Raw genomic sequence first — 23,427 nt, 5'->3', positions numbered from 1 at the left:
AACATACGGAGGGAGGGGTACTAGCAGACCAATCACAGTGCTGGCAGTCTGCGTAGATTTGACACGCTGTGACATTGGAGAGGTGCACGTCAGGCTACGCCGCTGCCTTCATGTACTACACACAACCAACGGCGTTGCACAGCTTGCACAATGTAATTAACATCAAAATAAATTCACAAGAGCAAGTATATTGTTTGCACATGTTTATTTACATTAAAGGCAAAATAACTGAAATAATAAGAGTAAAGGTATAGATCTGGAACTTAAGTCTGTCTAAATATCATTTAGTAATTGCAATGTCTTCTGGTCCATTTCCTTTCCTTATGAAGGTGTGCTAGAATCTGATTATGTAACATAAAAATACTATAGGCTACATATTTATATATTTTGCTATTGTGGAGTGACACTATCATAAACTTTTCTATACTCCTTTGATTATATAATGGTAAATATTACAAAAACAGCACAACAACAGTGATCAGCAATAATGATAAGCCTAATACTCACAATAAAAACAATAAAGCCATATATATCATAACACAGTCTCGGAGGTAAGAAGTGGATTATCCTTCAACTGAAATGTTTGTCTTTTCATCCTGAAATGCGAGGCTAATGTTGGATCACAATAATTAGGAACAGGGTGTTTATAAGAGAAAATCTTTGTTATTTAGTAATTGGTCCATTGTCATGGACGCTATTCCTAAAGGAGCTCTTATGCTTTTAAGGGACTCTGTTAGATCATCCAGCACTTTATCTATTTCTTTAGACCCATTTGAAATCCCAGTAGGAAAACTATGCTTTTTGTCACCTCCTTCATCACGTAACTATAAGATTATTAAAATATTATACTATATATACTATACTATAATACTATAAGATTTTTCAAAAGGAGCTTGTAACAACTCCATATGTGATGTCTTCTTGGAGGAATGTGGTTGATCATATTGATTGGAAAAAAGTATGGACTCTGTCTTCGAAATACATTATAACTAACAAGGTTAGAGAAATCTCATTCAAATTGTTACACAGATTTTACCCAGCTAAAGTGTTTTTTTGAAAAGGTTTAAATCAGACATAGATACAAGCTGTTCTTTTTTTGGTGACCCTAATGAAACTGATATGCATATCTTTTGGGATTGTCCTCACACACAGCTATTTTGGATTGAATTCTCTAATGTTATCAATCGCAGTGTGCTACAGGGTTTCTCTCTGCTTTTTAAGGATGTACTGTTTGGCTTCTTTAATGTACAAAAAGATACAATTAATGAATATTTTATTATTAACCTATTATTACTTCTTGCAAAATGTCATATTCACAGCAGTAAATTCACTCGTCAAAATCCTTTATATATTGTTTTTGAAAAAGAGGTTCAACAGTATATCCAAACTATTTAATTTTCCAAAAATCTTAAAGCTTTTAAAACAATTAATTTATTTGATATTTTTAATTAATTTTGTTAAAGCTTTTGTTTTGTATTATTTATTTACTATTGCATATGTCTATAAATGGTGCTTTGCATGTAATGTCACCTATTTCCACATAACGGTGATATTATCTGTATGTGTATCTTTGGTACCTTGGCATTAATAAAAAAAAATAATTAAAAAAATTGAACGTAGTTCAACGCACCGCCGTTTCCGCTTAAAAAACATTTTGCACCGTTTTGTCGGGGGCGGGGGTGAACGCAGCCCAGGTTTCTTTGCCAAATGACGTCAGTGCTGCGCCTGTGACTGACAGCGCTGTCAGCCAATCGTTGAAAAGGGAGGCGAAGAGGATTTTTCAAACCTCAGGAAATGGGAAAGGCAAAGCAACTTCCATAAAAAAAAAATAAAAAAAAAAATACCGGTAATTCGAGAGCCGTCTAGCCTCCCAGCTGGCGGCCTGCCACCTGTATCTTCTTTCAGCACCCAACAGCACCCAACTTTTTATTCTCTTCGAATGTCTTTGTTTTGTTTTTGGTTGAGCTCTCAAATTCAGTTGGAAGTTTGAATATGGTGTCTAGTGTCACTCAATCAGGCGCCGCGTGAGCTAGAGCCGTGAGCTCGAGCGAGGAATCGGTTAGTCTTAGCATCACTGTCTGCGTTTATCGGACATTATTTCATAATGTCGGGTGTGACGCTTCAGGTAAGCAATAAATGAGATATATATTACACAGCCTAACTGTTATGGTTAGTAATGGAGTAATAGGAAACTCGGAAAACTGCTGTTTGGAGATCAAGTAACGTTAGTCATAAAGCAGTCAGATCGTTAACGTTCAAAGGCTTAACGTGTTTACATTTCACTGTGGGTGAGTCCTGTGTGCCTCAACGTTTTCGTGTTTCATTCAAGACACCCACAAGATTTTTTTAGTAATAGAGAAATTATTATAAAATACATTTTTTAAAATAAAAATGTTAAATATAAAGAAAACAATTAGACAAATGCTGTATTTATGGCATTACACCTTCTTCCTTATGTTATGTGCCTTAATAAGGCAGTTTTCGACCTTTGTCCGAACAATTAAATAACATTAACGTTAAACATTTTCAAGTTGAACGGGTTTGACAGGACTTCAGCTTCCTCTTCTGTCCCTCACTAGAGGCTTCAGTGTAACTGAAGTTGTGTGTGTGTGAAAACGAGTGACATTTAAGTCTTTTGTGATTTAAACCAGTTGAAATGTTAAAGTTATTAAAGATATTAATCATAGTTTCCTAAATTTCGAAAGCTGTTTTTTTTTTTTCATTGTTTTCAGCTTTACTGCTGTTAGGTGGTACCGATGAATGTCTCAATACAACACTATTTGACAGCTTGTTAAATACTGATAATGTTAATCTAAGGGATAGCAGTACATACTTTATTTATTTACATGTGAGTTGATTAGATTAATTTTAGTTTCAGACCTTTTCTGATGTCTTAAGACTGTAAGAATGTGTAAAAACACTGCCCTCTATGTCTAACAAAGTGAGATGCAGTATAGAATTCTTTTTCAGAAAATAGGCATTAATAAATAATGCAGGTTTTCTTCCTTTCATTTAGCTTTGTCCTACCACTGCAATTTGATAATATGCAAGTGTCTGGAAGTGTTTAAAGCCTCATATGCATAGAGATATGTATATCTGCATTTATGGTGTAACTGCTTCAGTTGCTATCCACATTCAGCTCATATCAGTGACCTTATTTTCACCCTGTTCGTTGCAAGTCCACATTATCAGTATCAGTATGTTCACACTTCTTTGCTTAATTGATTATTTGGTTACTATAATGAAATTATCTGTTTACTTAAAGGGATAGTTCACCCAAAAATGAAAATTCTGTTTTCATTTATTTACTCACCCTCAACTTGTTCCAAACCTGTATGAATTTCTTGCTTCTGTTGAACATAACATTCATCAGAAGAAAGGAATTCATACATGTTTGGAACAACTTGAAGGTGGTGACTAAAGGATGACACAACTATCCCTTTAACCTTTTTTTAAAATCAGAATCTCAGATGCCTGCCTTACTTGAACTGTTACGCAGATAATTCTTTATTAAAAAATTGCTGTAAGCTAACAAACATTTGAAGCATGTTGGTTTTTGTTGTACTTCTTTCTCAATGTCGCTTGAACACCACAGAGCAGCTGTCTGCGGGGTCTGGCTGAAGGTGACCTCATGGACCCTGAGTTCCAGCAGCGTGTAGAGGATGCGATTGCCCTTCTCCGGCAGGAGATCCAGCGGGAACTGAAGATCAAAGAGGCGGCTGAGCGGCTGCGACGCGCGGTGACCAACCGCAAAAATGCTGCTGATGTGGACGGTCAGCTTAGAGCCTCCAGCCGTAAGCTGGAGCAGCTCCACTGGGAGCTCCAGGAGCTGAATGCGCGTGCTATGGCCACACAGAAAGAGACCATTACAGGTGAGAGCAGGAGGGTGGGATCATTCTTTGACATGATATAGTGAGTTTTGATAAATTTTGCTGTCCCTTGTATCAGTTGTCAAATAGTTTTGTTCAAGTTTCCATCCTATTTACTACTTAAATAATCTTCGGTTCCTTATGACAATATAATTGTTATTTTTTGTTTCAACAATCCAAAAAAGGATTTACAGATTCTATCACTCATGTTATTGTACAGGACATGAGTGTTTTGGGTTTTTTTTTGTAAATATATACACTACCGTTCAAAAGTTTGATATATGGTTGGATATGTTTTTGAAAGTAGAATCAAAAATAAGTAGAAAGTATGATCAAAAATAAATTAAAAATAAACAGTTATTTTATAAAAACATAAAAATAAACACCTGAGATTGCAAAAAATTAAATTCATAAATCACTGAAATGTAATTTAATTGTGATGGCAAAGCTGAATTTTCAGCAATCATTACTCCAGTCTTCAGTGTCACATGATCCTTTAGAAATCATTGACATGCTGGTTTGATACTCAAGAAACTTAATATTCACATGTTGTGCTGCTTAATATTTCCGTGATATTTTTTCAGAATGCTTTAATGTATAGAACGTATTTATTTCAAATAACTTTTTTTGGGGGTAAAATTATATAAGTAATAATTTATAAGAAATAAAAAAGAAAAGAAGCAACGTATTAATTTATTTCAAAAACAAAATAGTCTGACCCCAAACTTCTGAATGGTAGTGTAGACAGAGTTTAATTGTTTCCCATTAAGATTTGAGAATTGCCTCACATTTCTTTATAAAGTGCAGAAAAGTTTTGTCTTTGACTCATTTGCTTTTCATATAAAAAGAAAACAATGAGAACTCTTGTTTTGTCAGATGATGCCACCTCTCCAGATCCATGCCAATGGAAAGAGGTCACATCACCCTTGGGCAGCCGTGTCCGTACTTTGAAAAAACAGCTTACCATGGAGCTTAAAGTGAAACAAGGAGCCGAGAACATCATTCAGACATACGCCAACAGTTCTGTCAAGGTGAGGACCCCCCCCCCCCCACATCCATTTTTTTCCCCTGTGCATCTTGAAGATGATTAACTTGTCCTCTACTCCGCTGTGTGTATTTAAATCGGTCTGGGTCACTGCCAAAACGCTATGAAATGTGATAACACACACACACAAAGGAGGTCCCAAGTCCCCTCCCCCTCTGTCCCTCTGTCCCTCTATCCTTTATAACCCTTTTAGAGCGATGGTTCCGTGACCTCTAGCTAGCCATGAGTGTATTTGAGCCTGTGTGTTTCTATCAGACAGGGCTGCGGTGTCTGGCTTAGAACACTGTGTGCTGGCAGCTCTGTGATTTATGTCTGTGCTAGATTCAGACAGCTTGAGTACCGAGCCTTGATCTCACACACACACACACTCAAGACACTCACAGATGTGCTCTAAAACATCATCCCTTTGAGTCTGAAGAGGAAGAGCTTGCTGGTACTGATTCGGTTTCTCCTGTCCTGGGCCTGGCGACAGCAACAGCCCATGTGACTTTGCTTCAACCAATGCTGAAGCATTCGGGTTTGGGCCAACCGGGCAGGGCGCAGCAGCAGCAGCAGTTAGAGGTGGCTGACTCCTTTGGAAGGAGATCTGAAAACGGCGTGAGAGAGAGAGTGTAGGAGGCAAAAAAGAACAAATGTGAAAAGGGGAGGGGAATAGTGAGCGAGCAAGTGGGATGCAAGGACAGTAGAACAATAAGAAGAAAGAATGGAGAGGCTTTCGGATGCTGATCCTTGATCAGTGATGTGCGGGTCTCAGTGTCTGCTCTACGACATAAACTGACATGAACAGTTTTGAGGACGGAAAGCAAAACACAGGAGGGAATGTCTGATGGGGGTGAAGGAAGAGCAAGGGGATGTCATACAGCTACCTGAAAGTTCACAAAACATGACAGATGACCTCTTGAACTGCATTGAGAGGGGGAGAGCACTATGGACGGTAGGGTTTGCTTCTTCCATTACTTCCTGAATTGGTCTTTTCTGCAGGTTTCAGAAAAGGTCATGTTTCATGTTGCAACATTGTTTACACTTGGTCTCCATTGGACATTGCAGTCACTGAGTATGTCTCTTTCATTTGCTTAATGTAGTTGCTGTGCTTCGGGATAAATAGCTCTCTTGCGCTACTATAACGTCACGGCTCATAAAGCTCTGGGGCAAAAATTGCACAGTCAGTGTTTGATGTTTGAGTATGTTTGGGTGTGGTGTACACCTGACTGCTTCTCATGATGAGAAAGAGAGGAGTTTAATGAAGACTGCTGCACTTTTGACCTGTTGGTCTTTGTGGGAATTTCTCATATTGGCTCAGCTCAGCTTAAAGCTGTAGTGTGTGGTTTCTTTGCTAACAGTGTCATAGAATGAAACTGCAAAAATGACTCTCTGATTTCCTAAACACATCCCCTTTTGTTTCTTTATCAGGCTGGTTGGGATGTTCAAACTAACAGAATAATTTTTTGAGTAGCACCACAGTGTTTACCTTTTTTAGGACATATGAGTGTCTTATATTGTAGTTGTCTGCATATTACAGGGTTTCCATGGTCATGGAAAACACATTCCTTTGAAATATCACAGACTTTTTAGGCCTAGAAAAGTCATTGACATTTCTTTAGTGAATATACATTGAACACTAGATATATTCTGCTTTAAAGTATTTAATTGGCTAGAAAGTTACAGATATTTATTGGCTATGCTGTGTTGTTGGAAATATTAGTATATTAATATATTTTAATAATGGTAAGTTAATCTTTTAAATTAGGAATACTGAGAATAAGTACTTAATAATAAAAAAAAATGATTATAATCATAAATATCTAGAAGAGTCATGGGAAAAAATCTTGAAATTTTACTGATCAAAATCTCATACAATTAATTGCATCCAAAACAAAAGTTTTTGTTCACATAATATATGCGCGTGTACTGTGTATATTTATTATGTATATATAAATACACACACACATGCATGTATATATTTTTTAAAATATTTCCGTGTGTGTGTGTGTGTATATGTGTATATATATATGTAAATATTAAATATTATATGTAAACAAAACATATTTTTCATAAATTATACATGCATGTGTGTGTATTTTTATATACATACATAAAAATATACACAGTACACAAGCATATATTATGTGAACAAAAAACGTTTATTTTGGATTCGATTAATCGTGATTAATTGTTTGACAGTCACAGTACTAGTCAAAATATATGGGAACATCATCAAACATCACTTTATAAAAAAAACAACACTTTATAAAAATTTTAATTCCGTCACTTTATTTTCAATCTTTAATTTTTTTTCACTTTTCTTTTTATTCCCTGACTGTTTGTTCTAATGCAATATCTCAATATCTCTCCATCGCTTCTGTTGTCACTCTCCAGGATCGGAAGATGTTGTCCACAGCCCAGCAGATGCTGCAGGATAGCAAGACGAAAATCGAGCTGCTCCGCATGCAGATTGTCAAAGTAACGCAGGCCAGAGATGGAGAGCGAGAGACCACACAGCCAGAGGGTAATCAATTTGTAAAGAAAACATGTAGGAAATCATGATAATTACAGATTTTTAATTTTTTTATTTTATTTATTTCACGTAGAACATTGCCGCTTAAAGAAAGTGACAATACAGCACTAAAAATTCACTAGAGGTTTTTAGGATGAACAAAATCACAGTCTACAGCAGAGTTTACTAAAGTTGAAAGTTCCTTGGAAAACGGTCAGGTGTTTTTCCTACAATGATTTGGCCTATAAAATTTCATACCAAATTCTCAAAATAATAATAAAAAAGGCTTACATAGTGTGTGCCGAGCCCAGTCTTTGCCGTATTCAGCTAGGCATCAAAGCTTTGACATCAGCAATGCAACATCATCACCCATCTCATTAGAGAAGTTGCTTTAAAAGAATTAGGTTAATTTTTCTGAGAACATATTTGTATATTATTTTAACTTAAGCTTAAATGTCAGCTTAGCATTGAGGTAACCTTTCAGTATTGTATTTGGGTGTCGTTTGTTTTAGTTCCTTTCATATTATTTGAACATTCACCTGAGCATTCACCCGATGCATTAGAAGCAAGTGGCATGACATGACACAATTCAGTGGTTCCCATTTTAATTGATTCTGTCTACAATGTAAGCATAGCAATAAGCATAGCAAAAAGCTCTTGCAGTGCAGCTCTGTTGTGACACTCACAAGTGTTGATTTAGTGTTGTTTAAGCTGTAGTGTGTGGTTTCTTTGCTAACAGTGTTTCCATTTAAATCAAGTGCTTCAATATTTATTAAACAATAAACATTTATTTTGTGAAATGTATTAAATTACTTTTAAAATTACTATATGAATGTACTTTACTCTATGAATCATAAAACAGTAATGAAAATTGCTGCCTGGTTATTCCCTATTTTATTTAATTTTGTTATTCTGAAAGCTGCTGGTTTATAGGGTTTATACACATGTAATCATCAGGTGGAAGACTGATGGGATGGTGTTTTATTTTTGCTAAATGCAGGTTTTTGTGCAGGTCGCCCCTCTGAAACAATTAGTCCACTTGAACTGCGGCTGGAGGAGCTCAGGCACCATCTGAAGATTGAGGCAGCTGTGGCAGAAGGTGCTAAAAATGTGGTCAAGCAGCTCGGTGTACGCAAAGTGCAGGACCGACGTGCTCTAGCAGAGGTAAGTGCAAATATTGACAAAAAAGACAATATGTATTTGATAATGTCTTTGCATGTAAATGAGTAACAATATGACAAACCTTTAAATGTGGTCTTTGGAAGTATTTTGATGTACTCCAGTGAATTATGAGCATGTACAGTATGTGCAGCGTTGCTCAGCCATGATTTTTTGACCTTGAAGCAGCACATGCTTTGTCACTAAGACAGACAAGTCCACTGCAAGTGATAAATTGAGAAAATTGTGCTCTAATGCTGCTCAAAGATAACCTAGTGCTGAAATGACCTCACTAATCTTTTTTTTTTTTTTTTTTTTATTTACACTTGGCATTTAAAAGACCAGAAGCAGCAGGGGCTTCAGTATCTCTCCTAGATCATTTTGATTGTTTTATACGTGTCAAGCATTTAACTTGTATTAAAACGGGCTAAGATTCTTCCCTGACCAGTCATGACATCAGCATAGCAATTTTAAAGTTTAATTCAGACTTCATTTGGATTTTTTCATTTTGGATATAAGAAATATAATATATACTATATAACTACTATAAAATATACTGTCAGTGGCTAGTTTTACACTACTGTCTTTCAGAAATGTAGCTCATATCTCTGTTGGCTGAGCATCTTTCTTTTTTTTGTGTCCAGGCTCAGGCCCGTCTGCAGGAGTCCTCTCAGAAACTGGACCTGTTACGTTTGTCTCTGGAGCAACGGCTTGGAGAACTTCCACTTGACCATCCCAAACGAGCTGCTATTAAAGAGGAGCTGACAGTGGGGTCCTCGCCTGTCATTGGGTTGCAGAGAGATTGTCTGCGCTCTTCATCTTCAGCATCCTCTTCGCTCTTCAAACCAGCCAGCCTGACAGGTATTGAGACAGCTGAAAGTTAGCAGGAAGGTTATGGTGTTAAGATGTCAAGGTGTCAATTTTACTCCTTGTCACCTCAGTTAAAAATAGTTCTGATGCCACATAATGTAAATTAGTGAGTATTAGTCTTTACTTTCTGGAGAGAATGTTGAAGAACATCAAGAGCATATTAACAAACTTCATCACAGTGTGGTACAGCAGTTTTGTCTCTGACCACAAGACCCTTCAGCAGGTGATGAGAACATATCACTGGTGTACAGTTATCCTCCATAAAGGATGTTCAATTCAGACACTGTCTGTGGTGGGTGGAAAGTATGGTCAAGGATGTCTTCAACCCCAACCATGAGCTGTCCACCCCTCTCCTGTCCAAAAAGGAGCACAACTGTTTTCAACACTGATAATAAGATTGATTAATAGGAAATGTTTCTTGAGCAACAAATCAGTAAATTAGAATGATTTCTGAAGGATCATGTGACACTGAAGACAGGTATAATGGCTGCTGAAAATTTAGCTTTGCTGTCACAGGAATAAGTAACATTTTAAAATATATTACAATACAAAACAGTTATTTTAAATGTTAATAATATTTCAAAATATTACTGTTTTTATTGTTTTTTAATCAAATAAATGCAGCCTTGGGTAGCATTCTTTTAAAAACATTAGAAAATCATACTGACTGCAAACTTTTGAACAGTAGTGTATATGTGTTGTTGGAACTTTGCTTGACTCTTTGCTCAGTCTGATATGAAATTCATAACGTTTTTATTCACATTTTTATTAATTTTTGCACTTGTGATTGGTATCATTATGCAAAGTGTAAGTATAGGGGAAATTAAAGTAGAATCTAATCAACTTTATGTGTGTAATGTGCAAATTTGTTTTGTTAACCCTGTTGTACGTACATAAGGCTGCTGTATTGTGTATAACTTGACTGTGTGTTTTCAGGGCGACTGGAGGTCAGACTGATGGGTTGTCAGGACCTGCTGGAGTCAGTTCCAGGTCGCTGTCGGATAAGCAACATGTCCTCCGCCCCTGGAAGTCCCTCTGAGTCCAAATCACTGAGGATGAGACCCGGCCTCTCCACTCGCAGCACCAACGGCAAGACCACCAAGACCGATGAGCTCTCATGTGAGTCTCACAGGGGAAGCAATGTGAAATACACTGGATTCTCACTGTGGACAGTGACAGAAGAAAACCTTTATCTGTATTTTCCTACCATGTCCAAATAGATGAATCTAAAATAGATTAAATAAACAGACTGGATGGACTTTAATAGAAGATTTTTTTTTTTTTTTTTGCTTGGTCAACAACTTAATTCTTATGTGACAGTAATTAAAAAAGTATTTAAAAGTATTTAAAAGTATTTTTTAATTCTGTAGATATCTATGTATGTGCCCCCCCCCCAGTAAGATGCTTCTATAATTTTTCTTTCTTTTAATGTGTTTTTTCTCAGTGGAGATCAGCGCTGTATTGAAGGTGGATAACAAGATAGTTGGTCGCACACATTGGCGGCCGCTGAGTAAGGAGGCCTGGAATCAGAGCTTTAGCATCGAACTCGAGCGGGTCAGTGCCAACAAATTCTACTGTATACAAGAGTTTTGAATTCAGATCAGGAGCTCACCCTTAATGCTCGCCTCAGTCTCAGACTACTTGTCTGAATGCTTTTATAGCATGCCATTTATAACTGTCAATCATCCCAGATAACACTTGCCACATCTGTTTTACGGAAAGTGCCTGTGATGGCCATTGGCTGAAGGCATTTCCTCACCTTCATTAACGCAGCTTTACTTCCAGAGTTTAATCAGTCGCCTCCAGAGTAATCCCAAATAATTCCCTCAACATTACTGTAATCTTTTGCTCACCACTTGGACACAGACACATCCTGAGTACTGGCCGAGTCAGCCCGCGGCTCTCTCCAAGCTGATTCAGCTGTACCAGTGGAGAATGAGATCTTATTTCATTATTTCTAGATTACTGAAGCAGTTTTTTCTCCCAGAGGCTGTGCTTCACATCTGTTTTATAAATCGGGAAGCATTTTGCTGTATCTGTCTTGAAAGTTTTGATTGTCTTTGACACAAAGTCATGTTTTCTGACTTCTAACTAAGTGCGCACATTATGAAGTAACTCAAAATCTCAGGAAATCTTTCCATAATAATCAGTTATGCACATCATACCTCAGGAATCCAGTATTCTGATTCATGATCTGGAATATAATCATTATAGAACTAATAAGTGTTGTTAAACTGCTTTTGATTAATAGTGCAAACCTTAAAAGGCATGTTTCAGTTTTCTTTGAATTTTAATTGCCATATTTTTTATTTTATTTTACTCTGTATTTACTGCATTTACACTTCAATAACATTGCTATGTTTAAAAGTTTAGGGTCTGTAAGATTTATTTTCCTATAATAAATTTATTTATTAATCCTGTATTGAAATGCTCAAGTCGCATTTAATATTACAGATTTATAGAAATAAGATTTCTTCCACAAATAATTACTGTTCTTTTGAACATTCTATTCATCAAAGACGCCTGAAAAATGTGTCACAATTTCTACAAAAATATTATAATAATAATATTAACTCTTTTCAACATTGATAATTGGGCACCCAGTCAGGATATTAGAAATATTTCTAAAGGATCATGTGACACTGTAGACTTAAGTTATGATGCTGAAAATTCTGCATTATTATATAAATGATGAATAAATTACTTATTAACCTAACAAATTTTTTTATTTTAAATTGTTATAATATTTCACAATAAAATAAATGTAGCCTTGGCGATCATTAGAGACTTCTTAAAAAAAAAAAAAAAAAATTACCAACCCCAAACTTTCAAATAATGATGTAAGTCAGTGTGAGGACCATTAAGAGGTGTAAAGGGGCAAGAACTACAATTACAGTTCATATCTGAATGTGTTTGTTTTTTCTGCCCCTCATATGAACTTTGACCCCTGTAGTCTCGGGAGCTGGAGATTGCAGTGTACTGGCGAGACTGGAGGTCCCTGTGTGCTGTGAAGTTCTTGCGTTTAGAAGATTTCCTAGACAACCAGCGGCACGGCATGTGTCTTTATCTAGAGCCACAGGGCACACTGTTCACAGAGGTGAGAGAACTAGTGCCAAATCATGTTACAACACAGAGCCAAGTGTGGTTACACTTTATGCATTTCATTTAGGACTTTCTGCAGAGGTTGATGCAAAAATGCATGGACACATAATGCATATAGTGAGCTATTTATAATGCGGTTTGGTTTCAGGTGAGATTCAACAATCCTGTTATTGAGCGGCATCCTAAACTACAACGACAGAAGCGAATTTTCCCAAAAGAAAAAGGTGTGCTTGACCTCACATTTTATCTGTTGTCGTCTTCATAGAGGGACTGTGACTCATAAGCGATTGCTATTATTTCTCTCATAATCACTTGATTGCTTTCAAAACTACCTGACATTATGGAGCTATTAACATGAGATATGCTTTGGAGCTCAGCGTTTAAAAAAGATGTTTCAGATTAATGTGTCATATTTGTATATTAAACAGCTGATTTAATGTCTCTCTCAGGGAAAAATTTCCTGCGGGCAGCACAGATGAATATGAACTTTGCCACTTGGGGGCGTTTAATGATGAGCGTGCTGCCCCCCTGCAACAGCACTGTCACCGCCTTGAGCCCGCCTCTGCCTGGTTCTGAGCTCATGTCCCCTCCATCTGTGTCCACGCCCCCTTCCTCTGGGTGAGACATACACAGGTGTCCCTGGGGTTTGGCTGAGGAAAATATATCCATTTAATCTGAATAAAAAGTGAATCTCGTTCTGTGTTGTGGCTGTTTATCGCAGAGACTCGGCAGTTGTTAAACTGAATTTCAGTGAGGAGCGTCCTGCCAAGCCCCCACGCCTCTACTTGGCACAGAACCCCGCGACTGACGCATCACTTTCTGGGGTATTGTGGACAAACACTTGCTTTTTAATTTGTAGTTCTATATTACTCTGGTCAAGTTAAAGTTGTAATTATGTATTTTGGGACTTGTTTCCCAGACTCTTGCCAAAGTGAATTCTTCTGAGGATAACCAAGTTCTCATAGGCAGGCCTGTATCCCAGCCTACACCTCAGTAAGTCAATATGTTATTTATTAGTGCTATTATTATTGTTCAAATCTAAGACTGAGGGTTTTGAATCATCCCTAACCTCTTAGGTCTTAAATTTCATCCTGTGACCTGTCCTACATCTTTTGATAGTGAAATAAATCTGGATTCTCTTTCCTGTAATAGCTCTTTTTCTCAGTCTCACTGTATGTTGTATATATCCTGTTTCACAGGAGGAAAGAGGGGATGCAGATGGAGGACTTCAACTGCATTTCTGTTTTAGGAAGAGGGCACTTTGGAAAGGTAAAACTGCTGCTGTCCTTCTGTACTGTAATCAGATGACTCTGGATGGTGCTGTTGACTCAATGTCATTGTCGACTCTCATTAAAGGTCCTGCTGGCTGAATTCAAAGGGACTGGGAAACTATATGCCATCAAAGCTCTGAAGAAAGGGGATGTTGTGACCCGGGATGAAGTGGACAGGTGATGTTCTGTGTCAGAAATGTCTTCCTGTGCTTCACGAATGGGTTATGGATAATTTGTTGTCTGTTTATATATTATTTTGCAAAGCACTAACATGGTTTAATGGCTCTGCATTAAAAAAAATATAAGAACAAAAATATATAGCCACATTTTATATTTTTATCAAGGGGCCGCGTCTAAGGCTTTTATGTTTGTGGGTCCTTGGAACTGACAAGAGTGAACACTTCCAGCTGTATTTGGCTTGTATTATATTGTGAATTCATTTCATTTTTTTTTATAGTTTAATGTGTGAGAAGAGAATTTTCGAGACCATCAATGTGTCCCGTCATCCTTTCCTGGTTAACCTGTATGGGTGCTTCCAGACACTTGACCATGTGTGCTTTGTGATGGAGTATTCACCTGGAGGAGACCTGATGACCCACATCCACAACAGCATCTTCTCTGAACGGCAGGCTAGGTACACACACACACACACACACACACACACACACCAGTGTCTGACACACACACACACACACACACACACACACACACACACACACAGTGTCTGCATTTACATAAGTGCTACACTTGTTCACATGTTTTCAGACGTACATGCTGAATATTTTCAGCATTGTATATTTTTGGCATTGACACTTTCCTCTGGCTGTGACTGTAAACTGGGGATCTTTCTGGCAGGTTTTATTCTGCATGTGTATTACTAGGCCTGGAGTTCCTGCACCAAAACCGGATTGTATATAGGTATATTGTATATAACTACACTATTACTTCTAATATTACTTAACAATTACTAAATTCCCTATTATATGCATGTATGAAATAATGCATATGATTTTATGGACGATTTCTCTTTTTCCTCCTTGTAGGGACCTAAAACTGGACAATCTGTTAATGGATTCTGATGGCTTCGTGAGAATTGCAGATTTTGGACTTTGCAAAGAAGGTACGATCTAAGAATACCATTTCTCCTGTGGAACATTTTTCGTTTGTTCATCTCAAATGAAAGTATTTGAGCAGAGAGTCAACAAAGTCTTGCTGCCAATCAGGTATGGGACATGGCGATCGTACGTCAACCTTTTGTGGCACCCCAGAGTTCCTGGCCCCAGAGGTTTTGACGGACAGCATGTACACCCGTGCAGTGGACTGGTGGGGTTTGGGTGTGCTCATCTATGAGATGCTAGTGGGAGAGGTCAGTCCTGCTCAATACAGCTTTACTAAATTGTTGCCATATACTGTAATATTGTTCATGCATATTTAAATTTAAGTATATATATATTTAAATGAATTCAGCAAGGATGAAGACATTTATAAGTTACAAAAGATTTGTTTACCAAATAAATGCTGTTCTTTGAACTTTTTTTTTAATCAAAGAACCCTAAAAAAAAATGTACGATGGCTTCCACAAAAATGTTAAGCAGCACAATTGTTTTCTACATTGTCAATAATAAGAAATGTATCTTGAGCACAAAATCAGCATATTAGAATGATTTCTAAGGATCATGTGACACTAAAGACTGAGATAATGGCTGCTGAATATTCAGCTTTTCCATCACAGGAATATTTTACATTTTAAAACAGAAATCAATTAAAGGAGTAGTTCACTTCCAGAAATGAAAATTCTGTCATCATTTACTCGCCCTCCACTTGTTCTAAACCTGTATGAGTTTCTTTCTTCTGTTGAACACAAAAGAAGACATTCTGAAAAATGTCGGTATGTGAACAGTTGATGAGCACCATTGACTTCCATTGTAGAATAAAAAATACTATGGAAGTCAATGGTGCCCATCTTCTTTTGTGTTCAACAGAAGAAAGAAACTTGTACAGGTTTGGAACAAGTGGAGGGTGAGTAAATGATGACAGAATTTTCATTCTGGAAATGAACTACTCCTTTAATTGAAATTTGAATAACATTTCACAATATTATGGTTTTTACTATGTTTCTGGTCAAATAAATGCAGTCTTGGTGAGCATAAGAGACTTCTTTCAAAAGCATTAAGAAATCTTATCCTTTGTGGCTGCCAGTCTCCATTCCCCGGTGATGATGAGGAGGAGGTGTTTGACAGCATAGTGAACGATGAAGTGCGCTACCCAAGGTTTATGTCCCCTGAGTCAGTCTCTATAATACAAAAGGTAAGCACTTATCCCTCTTGGAGAAAAACAAATTGAAATTGAACTGAAACTCCACCTGACTCCGTCTCTTTAATGGCAGTTGTTGCAGAAGAACCCTGAAAAACGACTGGGAGCAGGAGAGCAAGATGCCAATGAAGTGAAGAGACACAGGTTCTTCCAGGTGACAGTCACTAACTGAATAATCTGTGACTACCTTAGTGAAGCTTCTTTTAAATTCTCTTTTTAAAAGCCTTGTTCCTCTCTGCAGGGCATCGAATGGGAAGCCCTGTTGGCCAAAAGAGTCAAACCTCCTTTCCTGCCGTCAATTAAAGCCCCAGCAGACGTCAGTAACTTTGACGAGGAGTTCACGCGCTTGAAGCCTGTCCTGACCCCTCCGCAGACCCCGTTCTTCCTCACCGCCGAGCAGCAGGAGTTCTTTGCAGATTTTGACTTCTCTGCCCTGCACTGACTTCCACTTGATTACCCTCAGAAGGGGATCTCCGTTTCTTTTCTCTCTGTCTTCTTTATGCAATTGTTCTCCATTGAGATATGCAGTCGAATCAAGCGAAGCTGGCCTCGTGTCACCCTTTAAAAGCTGCTGTTCGTGAAGCAGGCTGCAAATGTGTGCTTAAGCTCCAAAGACAGTCCTGATTGGACCGTATGATCACCCCTGAACTGTGCGCCCACCACTGTGAGTAAGCTCAGATATGCTCAGCTTTTAACTGCCCATCCCTGATATTCATAGTTAAGATACATGTATGTTTTGCCGTTGGGTTATACTGTTTATCATGTCAGTCTGACGAGCTGTTAAAAAAAAAAAATAAAGTCTTCCTGTTACAATGAATTATGATGCCAAAATATACCTGCACTGTTGCTGAACAGATAATGATTGTCAGATTTAGATGGAAGGACTGAATGCTGTGCCATTTTTAAGGATTTCTGATGTAGCGTAGATCCAAGCGATACATGCGCCTGGAGCGTCTTAAGCTGCTTAAGTTCCAGACTGTAACTATCGGCATGTGTTCTCGGTGTTAGATCATGCAAATTCCTCCACACTTAGTCTGCGTCATGTATGTTCATGTTAAACCCTCACGTTTTGATCTCTGGTTGTCCCTAATCTGGATTTGATTTAGGATTGGTGCCCCAGATAAATGTTGCTTATTGATTTTGGACCAGTTGTACTTGCAGACATCTTGTGACTTTCGATTGCAAACGGCGACTTTCTCTTTCTAGCCCTCCTCTGGAAAAATCTAATACTGCTGAATTAGACCAAGCGTATTCTACTCGATGTCTTAGCATGATGCGGTTAGCACATTAACTCACTAAGATGATATTTAAACATTGATATTGATATTCCGCTCTCTTTGTCATGTTACAGAAGCTTATTATGTTGTTTGTTATTTAAGGTGTTTGTCTGTATTTTACTTTTGACTACATCATTGTATCACTGTAAATGTGGTTTACTACTGATAACTTACACTGTGAACAAAACGACACTAAAATATTTAAATGAAACTTGCTGTTTCTATGAGCCACATGAAGGACAAATATCTAAATAAATGTAAGGTAAGGGATGAATGTATTTTCAGAAATAAAATACAATGTGACCAAGTTGTTCAATTTATTGAATACTGATGTTTCAGAATATTACATTGAGGACAAAAATTGCATAACTTTGATCAAAACGGCACAAATCATTCATGAAATCTCAGCATTAATATTGATACGTTAAAAACACTCAAGTGCAATTTAAAGAAACTGAAACAATTATTGCTTTTTATGACTATATATTCAGAGAAAATTCTAACTAAAGGTTTGTTAAAGTCACACAGTGTGGACTTCATTGTACTGCATTTATCAACAAAACATTATTTTTCAGGCTGTCCGAAATGGACAGAGATCTAACAGTCGAAGGAGTGTCACATGCACTTACATCACTCTCTCTTTTTCACTTTGTCACTTTCACTTTAAGATGCTGATGTGTAATAGAAAAGGCCCTTTTATATAAAAATAAAGTTTTTCATAAAAACAAAACAAAAAATGTCTGTAATGTTGAACATTACAGCACTGATTATGTTTGTATTCTAAATTCAGTCTTTTAGTGTTAATTTCTTATGTTTAATGTATCGATTATGTTATGTCTAGATAAACCAGAACATTAATATTATAAAGTCACATTACAAGCATATTGAAATTTCACCAATGATATATAAAGTGCTATAGGAAATGATTTGTATTATAAACATGAACTTCTCGTTACCCTGTTTGAAATGGATCTTGAAAGGGGATGTCAATTTTCAAAAGAAAACTGTAAAAATAAGTATATACAACTGACTGTATTTCACAAGTTCAATAATTGCACAAAATGATTGCTGATGTAACAGTACATCATCATCTGCGGCTGCTATAAAATAAGCTGACAGACTGTCTAGCTCAATTACTTTTGTCCAACAGCTTTTTAGTACCATGAAAGAGATTACAGGAGCAGAGCCAAGATAATAAATCATTATCATATAAAATTTTAATATCTCATCTCTATGTATTGCATTAATGGGAAACCACAGTTCAGCTCTGAAAAACGCTATTGTGGTTTTGTGCTTGTGCTTTTGCTATTAAAATGTGCAAAATCAGCACAGTTCTATGTGGGCAAAATCTTCACAAAACACCTTAAGAAAAATGCTCATTCAGACCTATTTGATGACGCTTGACCAAACATCATTGCAACGACAAAGTTCATGCATTTAAGAATCACTTTCAAAATGGAATGGGAGAAGTAGATTAGAAGCAATTTCCACCAAAACATAAACTTCCATCCAATGGGTCCATCCAAGGAAATTAAATCGTATCGTTGCCTTGCTTGAAATACACATGCTCCCAAACCACCGGTTCCCAAATGCAGAAGAAGCTCCAGAGATTGCGCAGGGTTCCGCGGTCAAAAGGGTTTTCGTCCGCACCGCAGTGTTTGAGGTAAGAGATTCTGTGTCGAGACATGAACTCCCATGTGGTGGTATTCAGGGACACCAGGTATAGGTGAGAGCCCAGGAGGAGAAGCACGGTCAGGGACAGGACAGCCACCGCCGCCGCTGCTCCCAGGAGCACACCGTTGCTCCTCAACCACAGCTGCCAGGTGGGAGCGTGACTGAAGCCGGACCTGTATGAGATTTAACAGTACACTCTGAACTGTGAGTCCAGATTAAAGAAATTTGAAAAAGCATGGGAACTAATACATTTAGGGCTATTATGTCCACTGGCACTGCTGGACATCCCAGGTTATGATGATGTATAAATATTACTACTCACCAGGCCATATACAGTCCCCACAGTAAGACAACAAGCTGGACAGCCAGATAAAGCACAAACCAGCGATGGTTTCTCTCCCCGATGCAGTTCTCTATCCAGGGGCAGTGATGATCATAGCGCCGCACACAGTGCTGACACGTCTGGCAGTGTTTGGATCTCATGGGTTGCTATGTCAAAGTGTGGATTCATTTTTAGAAGGGATTCATTATTAGAAACGAACAAACTAAGTTGACTTTTCTGTACGTGAATAAACCTCTATATTTATGCATATAGTCCATCTTTAGTAAGTGACAGCACACCTGTACCAGACAGCGTCCGCAGCGCCGCAACCGTATGGACTTGGTGCTCTGTGGAATCATATCCTGCGTTTCTTCTGCGACACCAAGTGTGAACTGAAATACAGTCAGATGATGCACGTTTGCTGTAAAATCAGCGTTAAACTTGCAAACTGCAGTGGGTTTGTGTGCTGATAAAGCTAATAATTAAATCATAAAAATGGTAAAAATTAATTATCAAAATGATCTTACTAAATAATCTTAGAAAATGGAATTACTTTTGATCAAATGAATCAGTGAAACTGAGTTATCATAATATCACCACCACAATGAGAAACCACATGAAATCCAAACAGCAGTGGACTGAGGACAGACTGCCTTCAGCAGAATGAGGGGTGGCACCAGGCTGGCTATCAGTATGTAATTGTGCATTTGCTGAAGGGTATGCAAGATCAGTGTTGTTATCTTTATGTACTCTATTTCAGCGAAATGTGACTCATTGAGCTTTCCTCAGTTTAATGCTTCTTTGATTGTTTGTCTTTTTCTGTTCTGCACCCCAGAACATTTCCCTCCTCGATTCGTTTTGTTTAGGATATGATTGTGTCTGTGACAATGTTGAAGGGTGAAAATGTAAAACAAATGTTAAACAAACAAACAAAAACTTCTTTCTCCTTTGATTTTTTTTTTAACCAATTAACTTTTGATTATTTATTTTATTAAAGAAGATTTTCATGGAATGATTGCGGCAAAATGTAAGAACGCAAGAGCCCTTGAACAGATCTAATAATAAAAAAAATAATGCATTGTTATTTTCTTTTCTTTAAGTAGGTGTGCATGAAACGACTTGCCAAGCTTAGGTTATCATTTTTCTTTCTGCAGCACAATTTTTGTTTGGAAGCATGAAACTAACAGTATATATTTTCATCAGTTATTTTATCAGTCATTAAATCAAAACAGATAAAAGCTCCTCTCCTCACTCTCGATCCCATTACTCTGCTTTAGGGTGGCAAAGCTCATTTTTAGGGTGCACCCTTGTGGACACGCCCCTGATCACAGGCCGATACAAGTGTATGCACATTTTTGTGTATAATGCCTAATCATAAGCTTGTTCAGAAATGGTGACAAAAACATCTTTCTCGTTAAACCTCATTTAAACAAACAAATATTTGCCCAAATATTCAAATACAATATTTTTGAAAAATGCCCATCCCTAACATACATACATATGTATATATATAAAATGGGGGGGGGGGGTGATCTGTGTATAAACCTGCAAGTCACAGTCATCAGACAGGACAAAGCCAGGATCCATGAGAGAAACTGCAAAGTACAGCAGCACGGACACCAGGACCAGCAGCACAAAGAGAACCGGCAGTGTGAGCTCCCCCAACTCCTCCTGTCTGCGGAGGTCTGCATGGAGGCAGAAGAGTGTAGTAGAGTGGAATACAGTGGCACAGAAATTAGAATATAATAGTATAATACAATATATTAGAGTAAAGAGTAAAATAAAACTGGTGTGGAATAGTGCAGAACTGTGGAAGCCATTATAACATACTAAAGGCTGGAATACACTAAATGATTTTTAAAATCTGAACAGATTTTAAAACATTAGGCATCATAAATTTGTCAGATTTGTAAACAGCTGGCATCATGCACTAATCGACTGCCTGAATCAATCTCCTCACTGTGAGGATGACAAGTGAAAACGATATGAAACTGTCTTTGACTGCTGGCAGCACCAGCATGTTCAAAAATCTGCTGCATTCCGGACTTAAATGTCAATTATGAGATAAAAAAAACTTTTAGTCATCATTTTGACTTCATCTTATAATTACCACTTAGTATGTCAGTCTCATAATTTTATTTTACCATAATTTTTATTTTTGTCATAATTGCTAGCTACTGTTTATTTCATAACTGACTTCATCTTATAATTTTAATTTGATCATAATTTCTTTTCATAACTTTATGTCATAATTTCATCGTTTATATCATCTTTTATTAGGGATGTAACGATTAATCGTGAGCCGGTTGAAAATCCATTCAAACGTGATTCAAATCGGTTGAGATGCTAAACAAATCGCGTTTCATTTAGGGGTAGGAGTTTATATGAATGCATGTCTGAGGGTAACTTACTGTCTTTAGAAGAGTTTAGATGGTCATTTTTCCCTTTTCATCTTGCCTCTGTATAATCATTAAAGTGTAGCGCTGTTAAAAAAAAAGTGAAGCGCTGTCTTGTTTTCAGTAGAAACTAAGGAAACGCTATGAGCGCCACCTGCTGGCAGAGAGTGAATCTGTCTCTCGTTCAGCTCGTCCGCTGTTTCATGCTGACATTTTTATGTATAGTTTCACAAAACTGAAGCCAAACCATTCTGTTTTTGCTTCAAACTTTCGAAATTATACAATCTAATTTAGATTAAAACTGCTCATGTTGCATGCATGCAGCATCTTTGTTTGGATCCTGATTAAAATGCAGTGGTTGCCTCTAATTTTAAATGGAAAGAGCACAGACGAAGCCTTATTTTGTTTATATGAAGATACTTACTTGTTTGATTTGGGGCTTGTTTTAAAATTTCAATTTAGTTTTGTTATTAACATTTACATTATATTTTAATTCTATCATTTAGCAGACGCTTTTATCCAAAGCGACTTACAAATGAGGACAAAAGAAGCAATCAAAACCAACAAAAGACCAATAATATGCAAGTGCTATATTAGTATATTATAATAATGTTATATTTCAATTTCAAAAAGAAATGTGCAGCATTTTGTCCAAGTGACACATTTAATTTATAATTGATCTTAAATCTCACTTTGTTTAAAAAATAAATATAATCTTGAATCGAATCGGATCGTGAGTCGAGTGAATCGTTACATCCCTATCTTTTATCTTTTGACAGAGTGGAAAGTGTGCAGTAGAATAGAACAGAATAGAATATAGCAGAGAATAGAATGTAACAGAGTGTGCTAGAGCAGAATAGTTAGAGATGATCTAAACGTTGACTGACAAAGGACTGGACCTCAAACACACAGTGATGCAGATACAGGTGTGAAGCAGATGCTGTAGCCATCAGATAACAGGTCTTTAGATGAGGCAGATACACTCACAGTAGAATCAGCATCTCTCAGGAGCACTTACCGGTGTCGTGGAGGAAGAGGATCAGCGTTATAACCCATGTCAAGATGACATGAGCGGTCCTCACCAGGAATCCTGATCCGAACACATTTTTGAACATCCTAGCATACTTCTATATACGCCTAGGCATGCATCTGCTGTGTGCTCGACATGAAATGCATCTTATTCTCAGACTCTCAGACCTCTATAGGCAGCTAGCTGTGTTAGCCAGCTCATAAGAAACCCAGTTACATTCCAGCTGTCAACTGAGCTCCTACGCGTCCTACGCTAAATTCCAGAACAAGAATCATTTTAACCACAATATTTCACCCTAGCATGGAACTTTTTAAGCTGCACATCTAATCCAGCAGACTATAGCATCGTAACGCAACCGAAGCGCGGTACTTTATTTAGATACCGTGTGTTTCTCTCGCTCTAATAAGCTTGTTGATGCCGTTCCGCTGCTTAGACTCGAGTAGGCTAGATGTTACGTTTCCTATTGGTCAGCTGTGGTCACGTGACGTCTCGGCTAGAAGAAACTGGGAAGCAAAGGCAGAGCCAAAGAAAAGAAAACATAGCAACTGTAAATGGGTGTATGATTTTATTGCTATAGTAAAGTTGTATAAAATTATACACTATGCA

At 37.4% G+C, this 23,427-nt stretch overlaps 2 protein-coding genes across 4 annotated transcripts; one reads left to right on the top strand and one right to left on the bottom strand.

The window, feature by feature from the left end:
- The first annotated feature begins 1,784 nt into the window (after positions 1-1,784).
- LOC109073092 (serine/threonine-protein kinase N2-like) lies at positions 1,785-17,706 on the top strand. 3 transcript variants are annotated; one of them, XM_042756113.1, is made up of 22 exons: positions 1,785-2,125; positions 3,596-3,872; positions 4,746-4,900; positions 7,291-7,420; positions 8,409-8,572; positions 9,211-9,427; positions 10,373-10,555; positions 10,881-10,990; positions 12,390-12,533; positions 12,687-12,762; positions 12,988-13,156; positions 13,260-13,362; positions 13,458-13,531; positions 13,738-13,807; positions 13,895-13,986; positions 14,267-14,443; positions 14,665-14,727; positions 14,853-14,929; positions 15,033-15,175; positions 16,009-16,116; positions 16,196-16,276; positions 16,364-17,706. In XM_042756113.1, exons 1-22 carry the CDS (start codon positions 2,105-2,107, stop codon positions 16,562-16,564), a joined length of 2,835 nt encoding a protein of 944 aa, XP_042612047.1. In that variant the 5' UTR covers positions 1,785-2,104; the 3' UTR covers positions 16,565-17,706. The 3 variants fall into 3 exon arrangements, with proteins under 3 accessions (XP_042612047.1, XP_042612048.1, XP_042612049.1); XM_042756114.1 differs by having other exon boundaries at positions 1,786-2,125; positions 8,421-8,572; XM_042756115.1 differs by lacking the exons at positions 1,785-2,125; positions 3,596-3,872; positions 4,746-4,900 and adding an exon at positions 5,393-5,848.
- Positions 17,700-23,274, bottom strand: LOC109073090 (palmitoyltransferase ZDHHC12-B-like). Its single transcript, XM_019089261.2, has 5 exons — positions 22,810-23,274; positions 20,941-21,080; positions 19,695-19,787; positions 19,396-19,562; positions 17,700-19,246 (listed from the first exon to the last, which is right to left on the bottom strand). Exons 1-5 carry the CDS (start codon positions 22,904-22,906, stop codon positions 18,931-18,933), a joined length of 813 nt encoding a protein of 270 aa, XP_018944806.1. The 5' UTR covers positions 22,907-23,274; the 3' UTR covers positions 17,700-18,930.
- Positions 23,275-23,427: the final 153 nt, after the last annotated feature.

The sequence above is a fragment of the Cyprinus carpio genome, chromosome A5 (genome assembly GCF_018340385.1).
Source record: "Cyprinus carpio isolate SPL01 chromosome A5, ASM1834038v1, whole genome shotgun sequence".
Lineage (NCBI taxonomy): Eukaryota > Metazoa > Chordata > Actinopteri > Cypriniformes > Cyprinidae > Cyprinus > Cyprinus carpio.
The sequence above is the reverse complement of the archived record's forward strand: the minus strand, read 5'-3'. Positions and strand labels throughout refer to the sequence as shown.